General features: G+C 39.8%; 1 protein-coding gene across 1 annotated transcript in view; it reads left to right on the top strand.

Moving 5' to 3' along the window:
• The first annotated feature begins 15,165 nt into the window (after positions 1-15,165).
• Positions 15,166-18,396, top strand: part of kcnn3 (potassium intermediate/small conductance calcium-activated channel, subfamily N, member 3) — a 74,521-nt gene continuing 71,290 nt past the window's right edge. The window contains exons 1-2 of the mRNA XM_055047899.1: positions 15,166-15,726; positions 16,301-17,427. Coding sequence (XP_054903874.1) covers positions 16,333-17,427 — 1,095 coding nt within the window. The 5' untranslated portion in view covers positions 15,166-15,726; positions 16,301-16,332. The remainder of the gene's footprint in view (positions 15,727-16,300; positions 17,428-18,396) is intronic.

Here is an 18,396-nt window from a genome sequence, read left to right on the forward strand (position 1 = left end):
AGCAGACACAAAAAGCAGCTTTCAGATCTTAGTTTCATTGTTCTTTGCTATCCAGGGAGTGGGGAAGCTTAACCTCAAGAATACTTGACTTATGCAGCCAGACAGTGATTGAAAGCCCAGCAGCAGCTCCACATCTGACTGACTTCTAAAGGAAACTAAAAGGTTTCAGTGCGGCCTTGTCAAAGTCTGGATTTAAATTTAAGACGCTTTCAGTTTTTTCCAAAAACAGTGCCAAAATTCCTAAAGCATGACAGTCCTAAAGGACTGTCATGCTTCTACACTGGTAGAAGTGCTACTTAAGCACTTCTACCAGTGCTTAAGTAGAAGGTGACTGTGTTTTGTTTCTTGAAGATGTTTCACCATCCAACACTTCAAAATCCAGGTTGGCTGGATGAGTGAAATAATCTCAAAAAATTCTTCTTCCATATACTTGAGCAATTTTTTGCCTGGTATTAAAATTTGTTTGATTTGGAATAAAAGAAGAAATCTGTAAGTGGGCAAGTGTTTTTTTTTTCACAGCACTCTTAAGAATTATTCGCTTAAGCATGAAAGCCCTGAGAACCAACTCTGGCTCACCCAAAGTTTCTCCAGGAGTTCAAGAAAAGTGTGTGAGTATTTATTTATATATTTATTTTTTGTGTATTTTAGAAAAGTTTAATCTGTTATGTACTGATAAGAATGTAGCAGAAGAACCAAGACCCATTTGACAAAAAAGTGCATAACAGGTTTGGAGTGAAAGGGAACGTTATGTAAAGTACCAACATAATGGAATATCCATATTATACACTAATGAGGGACTTCTGGGGATTTCCACTCTCCAAACATCTCAAGGCAATTGGTTGCACTGTTTTCTTAATAGAGTCAAGGGTCTGAATTCAAATGCATAACTTTTCTGATATTCATTTGTTACAAATGTTAAAAAACAGGCATTGTTTGTTGTTTGAAAAATTTCAAGCAGTGTGATTACTTTTAGGCAGCAGAGGCTAGTGGCTTCAGGAAGTAAAAAATGTAGCATTTCAAAAGTGGCTAATGCTACGGATGGGGATGGAAATAATGAAAAATAACTAAATAAGGCTGAAAACGGATCTCCACTTGTTCAAAGCAAGACAGTGGGTTTCCACCAATTTAAAACTCCCATGAGCCACTGCTCCGAACATTGTGGGAGTGTTTATGATGAGTTGTTTAATATTTGCTATGTAGCAACCGCTTTGGTAGATAATTGAATGTGTGTGTTCAGTGGTTTTTAATTTATGTGTCATGTGAAGACGTTTACTATGTTGGAATCGTTATCCTATTACAAAAGTTCCTCCATCTTCTTCCCACGGATGCTTTTTGTTGCATCTCAGTTAAATTTGATAATGATTTCTTTAGGAACGTTTTCTTTCCATTTGCTTGTTGCGGAAGCAAATCCAATCGAGTTTGAAAGCACTTAGTCAATTTTTGCCAAAGACCAGAGCTGATAAATGTAGTCCTGTCAACTGGCGTGAAAAGACATTTTAAATCTACACCCAATCATTCACAAAGGCTCGTCTGAGTTTGGCTCAGTAAAAGCTGTCAAATACTCATAAATGCATGTTTGTGCTGTTCAGATGATCCATGCTGTGCCAAGGGCCCGTTCCAATCAGGGACTCAACCCATCAAGTTGGACTCATACTGTCTCTGCAGTCAATTGTTTGAAGGGTGGGGCTGATGATGAAGGGAGAGGGAGTGAAGAACGATGAGGAAAAGGATGGATGAGTTGAGTGAAGCGATGAGAGGTGAAATATTAGTCCAGAGCGAAGGGCTTAAATAAGCCAATCGATGCTCTCCAATGGAAATAAATGAGAGTTGGGAAGCAGGGAATAGTCTCAGGCTGAGTGTGGAGAAGGAGAGTTTAACAACCCAGATTAAAAAGATAAGACTGACAATCAAAGGTGTAAATGTGTGGAGCATCAGAGTGTTGAAATATTGGCAGATAACGTTAGACTATCATTCTTAATTTATAAACCATAAATGTATGGCAAAGTGAAACAAAAACTACTAAAGGCATCGTTAGTTTCTTAGCAATCGTTTACTAGTTGCATCACCAGCTTTCATTTCTCTCATCAGAACACCGCACGAGTGAGCAAAATCCACTGTGATGAGACGTGAAATATTACATGTTAAATTTGAATGCCAGATACCTAAAACACTTGTCCTCCACATGGAAAGCATGTGGTTAGGGATACTTTGATGGGATAAAGTGTGAGAGTTGCAAGTGAAATTGTAAATGGATATATGTCACTTTTCGAGTCACTCAAAGCTCTTTAACAATACGAGTCTCTTTTCCCCTTCAGCTCTCACAAAGTTAGTTACTTGTCTTGAAACTTTGATATCAGGAATTACACTCACAATCTGCTGTTTTTCTGCTTCTTTGTCATTTTTCACAAGTAATTCCCAAACATTGCTTCCACACGTGGAAGATTTTTCCATGTGGAAATCAAGTCTGGAATCAATCATATGCAGGAAAACTTTTCTTATGACAGGTTGTAATTATGACTTCACATTAAATATGTGGGGAAAATGTCACATATGTTTCAATTGGCTACTATGCTATGTAGTAATAGAAAACCTTTTAGTTCACATAGATGCTTTATATAACATGAAACATATGGCAAAAACTCTACATTTAAAATGTTTTCCTTTGTTACAGATATATTTTGTCACTTAATGTAATCACATCTGGAACATGTGAGGTTTTTTTTTTTTTTTTTTGCTGTAGTACAAAAGTGATGCAACATAAACCATCTCAGCATAGATGTGTAATCTAAGGGAAATGTCCTGTTGATACATTATCTTTAATTCAAAAGTGTGGCAACTTTTTGCATCATGTGAAATTACAATGTATTGAACTCAGGTTTGTATCTAAAATCAATTAATATAATTTTAATATGTTATATGAACGATGTCAACATAGGAAGCCATTTCTGCACCCATGAAGAAGTAAAATATGTGCAACCAAAGAACATATTTAAATCTAGCAAAATGTAGCACCTTTGAAGGGTTTTATTCATAAAGCACAAACTGTGATTCCCTGCTTTTCTGGCTGGAGACCACAAACACCAACAACCTTGGAAAATTAAGGGGAGAGAGACCAGCCCATTCCATTTATTTATATAATTGCAGACAAATTGACAAATTGAATTCACTCATTGCTGCTGTAGCAATGAGTGATCTCACTCTGCTAATGAGGAGCCTGATACATGTTCTAAAGTTTGAGCTCGAGCAACTTAGGACCGCTTCATCAATTGTACTTTCTGTTTTTGCTGTCTGTGAGACCGAACGGCTATCCGGAGATCCATCAAATCAACTGGAGCAGGTGATGTGCGAGAGACACAGTGTTTTGTTAATTGGGAATACATATTTGGTTCTTCATCAAGAAGAACCAAATAAGTGGCTTCTGTGGAGCCTGATGTCAGGAAGCCTAAGAGAACAGTTTGGTAATGAGGAAAATCCTCCCTCACTGATAGAGATAGATTTTATTAAAGTGCAAGAGCAGACATTTAATTGCAGTCAGCAACCTACTCTTCACTTTTATCTCCATCTGTGCTTCTTGGTCTATAACAATTGGGCAGAACAGGATGTTCTAAATGTTCTAAATCATATTCACGTGTAAGATGTATGGCAGAACAGCAGCTAGTGTTTCTATAATGTGAAGTGCAAAAGTCTTAGTCTACTTTTAGAACAACATAAAATGTTAATTTGGTCAGGACACAATTCTCAGAGTAGTTTGGACTCAGTTTTTACAGCATAATGAAATATTTTCTTTGAGAAACAACATCACAAAATGACACACAGGCTGTGGTATTTGACTTGGAGATAAGACACAGCTGACTCAGGGAGGCTGCAGTCATCTCTGAGGCACAGAAGCACCAAGCTTGCATAACTTCTTTCAGCTGACACGTTACAATTGTCTTCTGAGTTGCTTTAAAGATTTAAAACATGGTGACGTTAAGCTGTAAGGTCAGATACAGATCACCCGATCACTATATGGTTATCACTATAAAGCCTTCAGAAGTTTTCAGACGTTTAATCACCAGTCCCAGTCTTGTAATATGGGACCTTCATCACATCCCTCCTGTGGGTGAGCCGGAGGTGCAAGTTGTTCAAATCTAGCAAGCTACTGAGCAACTGCAGGCTGAGATACAAGCACATGTGAATAAACCGGAATATCATTCAAGTTATACATTTTTTCAATAATTCAATTACAAAAAGAAAAACTTGTTTTGTGCTATGTTTCTAGTTTTTATTTCGGTTCATTTTGATGACACAATCATCTAAATGAACAGAAACTCTTTTTAAAAATTCTCAGGATGTAATAATATATTTTTAACTCTTGATATAAATGAACTTTCAATAAAACTTACTTCCAGTTTGTTATATCAACAGTGTGTTTTATGCTAAAAATTCAATTATTATAAATATAATTTTCATCCCTGTGCTCATTAAAATTTCTGCTGAATTTCATATTACAGCTCATAAGACAGCTTTATGACTCAGTGCATCCTCAATGTAAGTAAATGTTGTGTAATTTCATCTTAGTCATTTGCCTTTTCAATCACGGGTGACTTGGTGCAGCGTTCCTTTTGTCAAACAGCCTTGAGTCCCCGCCAGCAGCACAATTAAAGATGCCACAAATCTGCCATGCGACCTTGTTCTCTTCATTATAACAACTGTAGCCATCGTTCAGCAGCGTCAACAGCAATAAATCTGGAGGTAAAAAACATGTGCATTTGCTGTTGTTTAGTGTTACAAATCAGGTGAGAGGTGAAATCCAAATGATTTGTGACAACATCCCTGACGTGCAGATTTTAAAAAAAGTAAGGGATCAAGAAATAGTGGAGAGCTCTGAAATTAAGAAACATTAATATTTAGGACAGGAATTAGGAGTTAAAAGAAAACACAAAACAAAACTAAAAGATTGGCCAGTTAGTGTACATCTGAGTGGAGCGTGGCATTAGACCTCTAAAAAATGAGGATGTTCCTGTCTGACGCCAAAATAAATCCCAAAAATGGAAATGGGAGCTTGAAGCACTCACTTTAATATTTTTGGTTCATGATGATTAGCAGCTAGATGACACTTTGTGAGACACCCTTAAATGTAATAAAATATATTTAGGTTTTTTGTGATATTTTGTGTCGCAAGATGTTGCACCTCTGTTTAATACTAAAGTCCTTGCAAAATATGCACAAACCACTATGCATAACAATGTATTAAAGGATAATGACGTCAAAGCTGCTATGAAATCATTTCTGGCCTCCTGGCTGTTTGTGTGGCTGTACAGCCGCCTTGCTGCAGAAACATCCTGAGTGCAGGTCCCAGCTGGCTCCTTTTTGCGTGGAGTCTGCGCGTTCTCCCTGCACATCTTGTGGGTTCTCTCTAAATACTCTGGTTACCAAATGCTCAAAGACCTGCAGGTTAGGTTAAGTGGCCTCTTTAAATTCCTCTGAAGGACCCTTTGGAGTGCAGGACCACCTCTTGCCTGTTGACTGCTGGAGATAAGCATAGAAAATAAATGAGTGATTTTCTGTTAAATTGGCAAATGTAAAATTTATTTCTTAGTAGAACTCGGGTGAGGAATAAGCTCTGAAGTAATTTAATCACAGGCCAATCTAACCTTCTGAGTGGAGCTGAGCTCATGCTTCTTATTTAGGACTTACTTTCACTACTTGGGCACAAACTAAAACTGGACTTGATAAATCTCCAAGTTTGTTGTTGAAGAAATTTATTTCCACTGATGTGGTTTTAATTCCTGATATCTTTTGAATAATTGAGAAGTGAAGTGTTAGTTTAGCTATGATTTGGAATCTTGAATCAGATAAGAACTTCATCAAGTGTAGAGCTAAGTTTTCTGTATGTTTTTTTTTACTTTGCTTTTGTGCAGCACATAGATGGAGGCACTACATTTTGACTGACTAAATATGGGAATAGAAAATCTGTTTTGAGATTTTTTCTCTTTCTTGGGCACTTGTGCCACCCTCTGACACAGTGGGATCTTAGATGAAGAGTCATATCCAACATAGTGTGCACACAAAGAGAGGCACAGGCAGGAAGTAAAGAGGTCTGGTCATGAGACCTTTCACACTAAATGCATGAAATTGTTATTGCTTAGAGTAGACACATTATTATTTTATTTTAAAACTCCAATAAGCTGCCAAAAGTAAAAAAAAAACAGTTCTAGAGCTTCCAGAAGTTAGGAAAAATGTGGGATTATAGGGTTAAGTCACAGAAACAGTAGAAGTTATGTTATATAATATTTATGCTATTTTCATTGTGATTGCTTTTGCTGTCATTTGAATCGTCTTTCTACCTAATTGTTAGTATTCCAGTTATTTTGCACACCTCCTGGGTAATAACATGCCTTTCTGAGGAAAAAAACTTCCAAAATTTTTCCTCTCAGCTGCACACTTTCTGTAATTTATCCGCAATCATAATAGCAGGGAAATTGCCTCAGACTTTTTTCACTCCTACTACGAGTGTAACTGCTGCCTTTGCAGAGATGCATTTTTCAAAAGATGCGTTGAAAGCATCTGGAAGTATTGAAAAACCTGGACAGGCAGCAGATAAGGTGCTTCAGCTTTCTTCATCTAAGAGCATCAAGCCAGACCCAGATTTTATAAAATACAAGTGCAGGAATTCTTGCTTGGATAATGAGCTCATGGCTTAAGTGGTTGTTCTTGAAAAACGTCATCATCAGGAAAGCTTGTGTGATTGGGAATAAGAATTCCATCCTTTCCTTGGCCCACTGATAAGTCTCTATGGGAAAATCCTAGCTAATCACTGACTGCCCTAACTTGCAGCCCAAAAAGTCGCCCGTTTATCACACGAGGGGCCACCAGTCTTCCCCTCGTGTTGGATTGTCAGGAACAGTTTGTATGAGAGGAAACCACTAGTCTGCTGACAGGTGTTTATTTTCAGACAGCTGACAAAACTCACATCCAGTCCATCAGCACAGCCACAGCACTGCTGACTCTGGTCTTCATCTGAACACGTCCAGCACCAAATATTAGCAACTTGACAGCAAAAACGACAATACATCAGATACAAGAGCCTGTAAAACTGTGATTATTATTAGGTTCTGTGTTTGATACCATTTCAGACACACGCAGAGTCCAATAAACCTGAGTCAATAAGCTTGTATGAGTATGAACATGCGTGTGTGTGTGTGTGTGTGTGTGTGTGTGGGTGTGTGTGTGTGTGTGTGTGTGTGTGTGTGTGTGTGTGTGTGTGTGTGGTGTGTGTGTGTGTGTGTGTGTGTGTGTGTGTGTGTGTGTGTGTGTGTGTGTGGGCTCGAGTGCCAAAAAAGTGTGTCGCTCTTTTCATTAAAAGGGCACAGTTGTTTGGAGGCGAGATATTCTGCACTGATTGCTCACCGCTTAAATGGGAGAGCAGACGCATTACCCACAGCTTTCTGCAAGCTCCACCATTTACTCCCCCTCCTCTCCTCCTCACCTCCTCTTCCTCCCATGTACCTTTCGCCCCCTGCAGCTCCCCGCTCTCCGGATTTGATTAGTCCTCTCAGGCAGATGGAGTGCTGTTCGCCATGCAGAAATCCATCTGCATGTGCAGCAGTCGGCCTCAGACTCTATAGCTTCCCAGCCCCGCGTACAGTCTGAGCCATTAGGATACAAAGGGAGCAGTGTAGGGCAACAATTAGGGCATGTCTGATAGAGTGAGGCCTGGCCAGTGGTCTATTAAGAAGAGCCAGAGAGCTTAACAATGCACTTACTCATCACTTCTCTGACATTTTTCATAAATGCAGTCACTAAACGGTAATTGTTTGGTGAAAGAGAAAAATCTGCCTGTTTCATTTTTTCCTCCTCAGGAAATGAGGGAAACTCATACTGAGATAAAACATTTTTCAAATTTTAAGTGTATGAAATTCCCTTCCTAATTGAAAATGTGTTGCGAAATGTCTAAAACTAACATTTAAGAGTTTGGAAGTTCAGTGGTACTAGTACATGAACTGGGTACATGCTTATTTGCACCGAAATAAACTGATCTTTTATTGCAACAGTGTAATTTTATAATACTTAAATCTAGGTACATTCATTGAGTAGGTAAAAATAAATTCATATTCTATGTTTCTTTTCTCAAAATCTTAAAAAGGTGGCATACGTGCACCTCATACTTCATAAAGCCTTATATTGCTTACAAAAACATTAATTTAGGGCATAATAAATACAACCACAGACTCGGGGGCTTCGATTTATTCAACTTTAAAGAAAACAATTGACCTGGAAAATGAGCTACATTGCAAGTTGTTCTGTCAATAAAACAAATTTCCAACACTGTTTTATGTTTCTTAATCTACACGACTTTTCATATTGCTTATTCTTAAAATATCACACTACATTATTTCTTAAAAATATTGTGCTTAATTATTGGCTCTGAAAGGGTTTGTATGTCACAGAAATAGGAAAAACACCTTCTTTATTGTAGAATATCAACCCCAAACATCAGCGCCATAATCTTTGTAAGCTCATTTTGAATGGCCTCACATTCGGCACAATCAAATGAAAAAGCTCCGGGCATGGCTTTAAATGGTCCTGTGTTCAGCTGAGGTACCAGGAACACAGATAGAAAGAAAAACACTTTGTCTATATTTTCTGCTCTCCATCAATGCTGCATTTAATTTTCCCTGAAAATTACACTTCAGTGAGTGTTTTTTGTTGTATTTGTGACAAATACAGCTTTCTGAGTCCAAAGAGTTTGCACCATTTGGACATAACAGGCAGTTTTGAGAATTTCTAATAAAAAGGTCTTTGCTAGTATTTTGTTTTTTCAGGTACAAGGCCTAAGAATGTTTTTTCTTGAATTTTTTTTCCACATTTTAATTTATTTCCCCATTCATCTCCAAGTCCTGATGATTTCAATTCAGTTTGTGATTTAATTGAATCATTGAGGTATAAATTCTTCCAAATCAAAGAGACAAACTTTCATACCTGAAGAAATGCCAATCAATCAAGACCAAAAACTTGTGTCAATTTACTATTAAAAATGAGAAATGACGTAAAATGTTTCTACTGTTTTCAGTGTTGTGTAATCTATTTTTGGAACAAATATTTTATATATTGTGAAAGTTTAAATTAAGTCTAGATTTCATCATCAAAGTCTTATTGCTTAAAACGTCCATTTAATTGTGTCATACTGTGTAGTATCTTTTGTATATTTTCATTATAAGATTCCTCATTAGCATTCACATTATACTGTATTTCAGAATATCTATATAAGCATATTTAACTTTTTTCCTTACGGATATGATTCGATTTTCACCATATTTATTGAAGAAAAATATGACACTGTGTTAGATCATTATGCTCGCCATTAGTTTAAGACGTGTAATTAATTGACTGCTGTTTCTCTGGGATAAAACCTGATGCGTCTGGAAGGCTTCAACCACAAAACATCATTTTAAATAGCGATTCTGCAACAGCTTTATATTCACGTCAACCAGAACATCTGTATCTTCTCCCAATTCAACTTTTCCATGGAGAGAAGGAACGTGGAACAAAGCGTTTTAGAAAGGGGTATAATTAAATGTAGCCAGCGTCTATTTATGTTTTCTTTCATGAAAAGAGCCGGAATATGTCTGGTGTGTTTAGATTGCCCTGTTTCATTGTGCTTCCTGTCACACACCCACGTCTCCCGAGCTCCCCGTCTGTTACCTCGCTGCTGTCTCACCTGTTCTCAGTTCTCGAGTTATCTCCTGTGAATTTACACCCGGAGAACAACGTTTCTCTGCCAGATCCTCTTAGAAAACGCATGTGTTGTTTCAGTGACTTTTGGCTACGGCTGGATTTTTCTATTTGCCTCCCGGAGAGCCTCTGTAGAGTTCGTATTGGCTAAGACAGATCATATTTTACATTCACCTTTCTAACTTGCTCTTTAAGCTAATGGAAGCTGCTGTTTTACACCGATACCCCGAGGCCTTAAGAGCAAATACCACAGAGTGAGTTTCCCTCACCGGCTTCACTCAGCATCAGACCACCTTTAATGCTCGCTATCAGCTTTACTTATTGTTAAGTCAGGCTTTCACGCTTAACCTCAGTGTGTACGCTAATAAGAAAGATGCTGCTTAAAAGTTATTTGACTTTGCTGACAGTGAAGAGATGGAGTTAATGTGTTTGGTTTGGTTTTGGGAGCAGGGCCACGCCTCAGTCACACCTCTAATGGTCCAGCAGTCAGTTTATAATTTGTCATAATCTTCAGACCCCACCCTCAGCTGTTCAGACCCTCTTACTTATCGATTTCTTCTTGTCCCCACCTCCTCTACATTCTTGACCATTTCGTTCCTCCTTTTGCGTCTTTTATTCCTCATCCGTACCTCTTTCTTCTCTGTTTTATCTTCTACTTTCATCCCTGATCTCCTCATCACTCCTCCCTTATTTCCTCTTTTAACTCCTTCAGCCTGTCATCATACCTCCTTCATCCCTCATCCCTTATCTACTCTCTCACTCCTAGCTCCTCCGCCCCCTTCTGTCCTTCTCCTCTGACATCTACCTTCAACTTTCATCCCTTTCATCCCTTATCTTCATTCTTCATCAATGATCTTTGTGGATGTAAAACCTGAGCATCCATTGGATGTAAGTGGTAAATGAGATCACATCATAAAACCATGCAGTGAAAGGAAAAGGAAAAAACAAGAGTAAAACAAAGGAAAGAATAAAAATATCAGAAGATGAAATGCAGTGATTATGATTTTTTTTACTTGTTTTTAATCAAATATACAAACAACACTGGAAAAAATTAAGAGACCACTTAAAATGACCATTTTCTCTGATTTTACTTGTTATAGGTAAATATTTGAATGAAATCAACATCGTTCTTTTACTCTATGAACTACTGACAACGACTCTCCGAAATTACAAGCAAAACTGTAGTATTTATTTGCAGAAAATGAGAAATGGTCAAAATAACGTAAAAATGCAGTGTTTTCAGACCTCAAATAACAACAATACTGATGTTTCAACTCAGGAATAGTTCAGAGATCAATATTTGGTGGAATAACCAGGAGGTTTTCAATGGGGTTCAGTGGAGTGGCGTCTCTTAATTTGTTCCAGAGCTGTATTTTTCAAAAGACAAAAAAAAAATAATGTTTTCGCAATAAAATCATACATGAACAGAACATGCATCTCCCGACCCAGAGTCATCCATAACCATGTAATAAACTAGGACAGGCTGAAAATAATACACACCGTGATTCTGTGGCAGAGATGAAACCAAAGATTTTCACACAGCATAGAAAGACATTAGCCTTTCTGGTTTTCACTGTCTCTCATTAAATCAAATAAAATATTTTTTTCTGATTCAAATCAGACCAAGATTAGTCTTGTTTAATGGATGCTAGAATAGTGAGCAAGATGTCTTTATTTTTCCCAGATAATTGACTGCTCATTCTGGGGTTTGCTGAAACTGGCTGATCACCACGCTACTCACTCCTTCGTGCTTATTCTCTCTATCCGGTGTCAGTGTCTATTTCCTTGTGGGGTGTCATGAACATTCATATGTATTGTTGCAGGTAGGTTTTACAAAACTTTGTTTTTTCTAAATTTCTTCCCTTCCCAGGTGTGTTTTTATTTTTAATGTAATGGTTGCTATATTGAATAGAAATAGAAAAATGACTTGATTCACTGCTTTTGCGATTGAAAGTTTTTGTTAGTTCACGTTTGTCAGAAGACCTTCCTGTATTTTATCACACTTCTTCTCTTGAGCCTTTTTAATTAATTCCTTTTTTTTCTTTTTAAAACAACTTTTATCCTACTTGGTGCTCTTTCTCCATTTCCTCCCCCACCAACCTGCACCAACCTGCCATTGGTTCATAAAGAAGTCTGATGTGATTTATACAGTGTCATTTCCTGTAGTTCTGCTGTGGCTTTAAACTCAGAGGGAGATTAGAAAGACAGATAGATCAGCCGGAACAAGAGCTTGTTTGTGTACTACAGAGTAGTAGGCATAGCAACTGCCAGCCTTCTTTCTTATTCCTGTTTTCGATTTTATTATTCACTTTATTCTTCACTTATTCCTCCCATTCATATTTCTCACAGCAGGGCAGCGCTGTTCGCCAGCCTTTTCATCCAGAATGCCGATCATTTCTCCTCATCATCACGCCACCCTCCCGCTTCAGACTCTCCATCCTCTGCTGCTGACCACTAACCTTGACAATATTAAGACTTGTAAAAAGTATACAGTGCGCCCTGACACCACTTCTATTTTCTGTCAGTTCTAATCTCCCCCTGGGCTTCTGGCACACCTTTTTCCATTTACTGCGCTTCATTGTGTTGTCAAACTCTGTCTGGGTTGCTTTTGCTCACCTGAGCAACCCTGGTGCCAGATCACTGAATTATACCAGAGATGTTTTTCTTTTACATGATGATGTTTTTGTCTTAAAACATGATGATTGGAGGAATATGTCAGCAAATTGCATGACATCTATAATAACATTTTCAACCACAGCTGGTTCATCTATCCACTGAATGCTTCCCCTCCAAATATGTGCAAGCTGATATAATTTAAGGGAAATTTATTTTGTAATTTTTTTCTCCTACATTCAATTGAGGTTGCCTACACCAGATATACAGCACATCCATTCATCGCTTCCTAAAAACCAAGGAAAAAGTAGATATGAATCACCTTACATAACACAAGCCTTACATCGTTTGCACTTAGCAGGCTAAATAAACAAGTAGCTTTGATCTGAGGGCTTGCACTTGTGATCTCTGACCTTTCCTTGGGCCTTGATTCCAACAATTTCCAGCTTGTTGAACCAGCCTCTCTCCATCGCTGACCCGTCACGAGTGTGCCCTGAGCAGATGCATCAGATTACCATGCTTATTTGAAGTCATGAGGAAGAAATAAATGAAGTTATCCAACTTCAGATTCAGAGAAAAAGGAAACACTATGAAAAAAACACAACAGATACCAAGAAACCAATGTTGACTGGATTCAACATTGGTATTGCCTCTAAAAGCAAGGCGTTGCAATTTGGTGGGATTCCTCACTTCATCTTCAAATGTTATTATCTTTATTGGTGTGTGTCAAGTTGCATAATAAGGTTGTAGCACGGTAGGTCAACCTGTTATATTGAAACGGTCTAATCTTTTCCCCCTCCACCTTTATCCGATTAAAGTGCATAAGGCATGTAGAAAAAAATATATAATGTGAAATGAAACAAATTAGGTTGGATAATGTAGTGTAATTATGCAGGATTATATTAAATCAGTAATGCTATAAGATAGATTGTGCCTTTAGGTCATATTAATAATAATAATACAAATGGGAGATTAATGAAGGGAATTAAATGCATTCATCCATTTTCTATAACTGCCTAATCCTGTTAAGGGTGGCGCCGGGAGTTGTGCCTATCTCCAACAGCCAGTGGGAGAGCAGCGGGGTAAACCCTGGTCAACATGTGCACAGAGATAATCACGACTTATATCAAGGTAGACTCACCAATCATCCTAATATTATTGCTTTTGGATGATGAAGAGCAACTGGAACGACAGAGAAGATGAGAACTCCATGTTACAGACCCCAACAGGAAACTGACGCCGGGAACGTCTCGTATTGAAGAAACTACACTAGAAAATAATACACTGTTTGTCAAGGCAGAGACCAAGTTTGCATGCGACCTTAAATAGAATCTACTTTTAGTTCCCGCTTCCAGATAAATCCACTCCAACGGTGGTATAAGCTTTAAGTTTGGGAGTTGCAAATCTGAAACTGGTACTTTTTGTTTACTCAAGACTTAATAGTGATTTAATCAAAACTGAATGTTTCTCCTTCCAATTGTCTCTTGAATAAATAGCACTAAATAATTTTCAAATACAAGCATATTTTCCTGACTTACTTATTAAGTCTGGCAATCATGTCTGGAGTAATTAAAACTTAGCAGAGTTGGAAAGGATAGAACAATTTAATTAGTTTTTCTTACAAGCATCTCTTAGAAGTTTAATTTCAAGTTTATTTTTTTTCAAATGGGACAATGGATATTAAATACACAAGACTAGAGCCAAGAGATTAATTTCTATTTCTCGTCTCTTTGGCAGGTTGATGTTAAAACACAGATAATAAAAAAACAAGGATGGAAATCAAAGATATAACACTATTAATTAGGACATTTATAAGCGACCATGAATACATACATTTATGACTTTCCAAGAGCCAGTTTTTTTTTTGTTCTTCTGTTTTCTCTGTCTTTCTTCCATCCATTAGCTGTTATTGGGAAGTGAGTTCCAGGAGGTATATTCCAACATCTGTTTTCCTGTTTCTTTTCAGGGGATCCAAAATTAAGCCTATGCCAGAAGGAAAATATTTATGCTGTGGCTTGTGGATTTGTGGGTCTGTGCTGGAGTCCAATAAGACAACAGAGGAAGACAACTTTACCTCTTTGCATCAGGGATCTTGCTCTTTCAGTCATGATTCATCTTGTGATCATAAATAAAGGTTGTAATGTAGAGTAACTCCTACCGTGCTTTCTGGCTCATCTCCTACTTTACTGCAACAAAATCTTGAGTCTGTTTATCACTTGCTCCAAGTATCGTCACTCATAAACAGAGTAGAGCAATAATAGTTACAATTACCCGAGTCATGTCTCTGTTTGAGGAAAGTACCATCTCCCACACAGAAACCAGCGCTTAAAACTCCCCCCTTTGTGAACTATGGCCTCTTACGGGACAAAGTCAAAGGGCTCCAAAATCTCATCTGGATTTTTTGGGGCTCTCTCCTGGAGCTGGGCATGTCAGAGTCTCCACTTCATGGGGCAGCAGGAGGTCACCAAGAAGAAGTGGGGCCACCTCCCACTGGCAGAGATGTTGAGTTCTAATGTTGACTGATTTAAACCGGCATGAAATCACAGAATTTTATTACGTGTCTTTCTATAAGATTAATGATCAGAAATGAAATCAAAGACACACATGCCACCTCGCCATATGGATAATGTTTTCTGAGGTTACAATGAAAGCAATAATTACCCAGAATTAACCAGGGTACAGTAAATTAAACGGCCACATCGCGCGCATTTCCTGCCACCTGTTTTCTGCGCTCGCTTCAGCGGCCAATGAGGAAGGAGCGGCGGCTCTGGAGGCGGAGAAAGGACGCAGAGAAGTTGGAGGAGAGAGTGAGAGACAGAGACGGAGAGACGGGGAGCTGGGGGTTGAGTGTTATAGTCGCTGTTGTCACGTATTTAATCACAGACTTTACTGCTCATCTTTGGATTGTTAAATCACACCCAGGCGAGTTTCTCCCCCCCTTTTTTCTGCTTCTCTCCTTTTTTTTTTTTTTTTTTTTTTTGCACATTTTGTTAACGCGCAGCCACAGGTTGGCCCGATTTTGATCCAGTCACCAGTGGATTATTCCTCCTCATCATCTTCTCCCTGAAGCGGGATAGAAATGGACACCGTCGAGTCACACGCGATGATCGTTTTGGGGGAAACAAGCTGAACATTCAAAGTGAGGAGGAGGAGGAGGAGAACGAGGAGGACACGTTCATTCATTCTGCGAAGAAGCGACGCGCAAATTGTGTCTTTCTTTTGGTGAGACGAGGACCTGTGGAGGGACTGAGAGGAGACGAAGCGGAAAAAAGGACCGAGGGGGGGATGGATCTGACAACATGAGAAAGAAAAAGTGTGGTGGTCCTTTTTTTCAACCAGCCAGTGATTGAACGCGCCTAACCTGGGGGGCAAGGATCGAGGGAGAAGAGGTCGGAGGTAGGTGGGGAGGGGTGGTGAAGGTATCTGGTTATATCATACTGAAAGTAGGTTATTGCATTTTGATCAGTCGCCGGCAGCTGATCGCAGCCAACTTATGGTTAACAGAGCCTTTCCTTGCAGCCACGCTTCCCCTGCAAATTGACAGATGTGAAATTGTTATCCTCAGAGTCTCTAAGCTTGATCTGATTTTCATGGGGGTAAAGCCAGAGGATTTTACCCCCCTCTCCTGACTGACAACATCAGCGTAAACCTCGATGACATTTTATGGAAGAGATTTCTGGGCGAGCTGTGGGATGTGAGAGAACAAGGAGACACCAGGAATCAGAGGGACTGAGGGTTGAGAGAGTGACTGGCTGGGCAGCTGACTCAAATGTGACTAAAGGAATAACATTTCCTCCAAATTATGACAGCCTCGCTGCACTCTGTTGGCCCTTTTTTGGCACACACACCCAACATTTGGAAACTTGCTCCTCATTCATTTTGATCTCTGTCCTGTTCTGTTGTGTTGCATGAAGAAAAAAAGTGAGTGATCATCCTCTGTTTGTGTTTCTTTCCCCCCTTGTGTGTTAAGCTGTAGTCAGGTGCTTGGCCACAGCTCTGACAATGGAGCCTCCCCCTTCTCTGAGCATGGCTCTGCTAGGAGGGAGCGAGGATGAGGACCAGCGCTTCCTCCTTCCTCTGGGCAGCATATCCCATCCCTCCACGGCTGGCAACCAGCCAGGATCGAACCACTCCAACCACACAGGAGCTTCAAGTATCGATCGCCTGAATGGCAGCACCTCATCGCCGTCCTCTGCCACACCCAACTTGCCTCCGGCGCCCCTCTCTAAGTTACCTCTGTCCTCCTCTGGAGCCCAGCCTCTGCCTCCGGCTCTTCCCAATGCCCTGCACCCCACCAGTACCCCACTTTCGTCCTGCGTGGGTTCCCAGCACAGCCTGAGTGGAGACAACTCCCCAGTCTATAATGCCCTCTTTTACTCCTCCCACTCGCCCTCCATGGAGCGGGATAGGGACAGAGAGCGTGACAGGGAGAGGGACAGGGGCAGCAAGCACAGACAGGCCAGTCCACTTGTCCACCGCAGGGACAGTAACCCCTTCACGGAAATTGCCATGAGTTCCTGCAAGTACACAGGTGGGGTCATGAAGCCCCTGAGCCGCCTCAGCGCCTCCAGGAGAAACCTCATCGAATCGGACAGCAGCAGTGAAACCAAAGAGGGTGGCGTTTCGGCTGTTGCCGGGGCAACGGCGACTGGCGGACATGACAGACAGCGAGACGCCCCTCCCACTTACTCAGAAACCCAGTCATCTACTCACCAACCCCCTATCCAGAGCCCCCCAGAGATTGTGATCTCGTCCAAAGAAGACTCGCCGTACCCCAGACGAGGGTATGACATCACTGACTCCACGTCCAACCAAATGTCCATCTACCACCAGAACCACGCATTGGTGGAGAGTAGGCGGGGACAGTCTGAGCGGGGCAGCAGGCAGGGAGGGGTCGGGGCAACGGGCAGTGGGGCCAGAGGCAGCACCTCCAAGGCCCCAAAACGGAAGAACCAAAACATCGGCTATAAGTTGGGGCATCGCAGGGCGCTTTTCGAGAAGAGGAAGAGGCTGAGCGACTACGCCCTCATCTTCGGGATGTTTGGCATCGTGGTCATGGTGATCGAGACCGAGCTGTCGTGGGGAGTGTACAACAAGGTGAGTGTGATTTATCCTCACCTGATGACGAAATGTCAGTCAGGTTACAGCTGATTACATGAGGAAATTTATATGAAAAGCGTTACAACACATTATGTAGCAGCAAAATATTAGAAGGTGATATCAAAAAGGTTCATTTTGTGGGCTGGTATGATTGGTATTCTTTCCTTCAAATAAGTGAGCGAACATAATCACTGAGAAATTGAAAATCAGAAAAAATTGTCTCATGAGATGACTGATAAGTGAGCATAATTTTTTGTGTACTGTTATGTTTTTAATTTATTGTAAAAAAGAAATGATTAGAGATTGTTGAATGTCTGTGGATAAGTGTCATGACATCAGAAAGTAGACTTTGGACTGAAAATAGTACCTTCAACATTTTCAAGCCAAATATTGTCCACAATGCTAACAAAATTGTGCTCCTCAACACAAATTTTGAGACACAACAGAAATTTTTTGTCATATGTTTTGAAGACAAAAAGGAAGTATTGATACACGAAATAATTATACGCTCTCGCTGTAAAATTGTCTTTTGCATAAATATAGTGTCAACCAGCATGATAAGATAAAAAGCTCCTCTAATATTTGCTTTTAAAATTATATCTTACAAAAATGCACTGATACTAGTTTTAGCCAATTACAATTTATGTTTGAAGACTATTATAAGAGCATTATAACCTTCTTTTCTAGTCTTTCTCCCCTAACAGCTCGTTCATCGTTAATATTAGGAGCAGAGACAATGTCACACTGTGTGTGTGTGTAGAAAAACAGTGCGTGAAATCAGGGTTTCATGACTGATTTATTATTGTAAACGATCTGCAGCATTTTTTTGTCAACACTTAGTGCAATTAGCATGATTAGCATTGTTGAGCATAAACATCAGCCTCTATGGGGCCTTCCCCATCAAACTGGTTCCAGTGCTTACTTAGCACCAGTTCTTTGTTTTTCCACAGAGATGAACCCTGGCTC

Source organism: Poeciliopsis prolifica, unplaced genomic scaffold, assembly GCF_027474105.1.
Source record: "Poeciliopsis prolifica strain line A6 unplaced genomic scaffold, Auburn_PproV2 SCAFFOLD026, whole genome shotgun sequence".
In the NCBI taxonomy this organism is placed as follows: domain Eukaryota; kingdom Metazoa; phylum Chordata; class Actinopteri; order Cyprinodontiformes; family Poeciliidae; genus Poeciliopsis; species Poeciliopsis prolifica.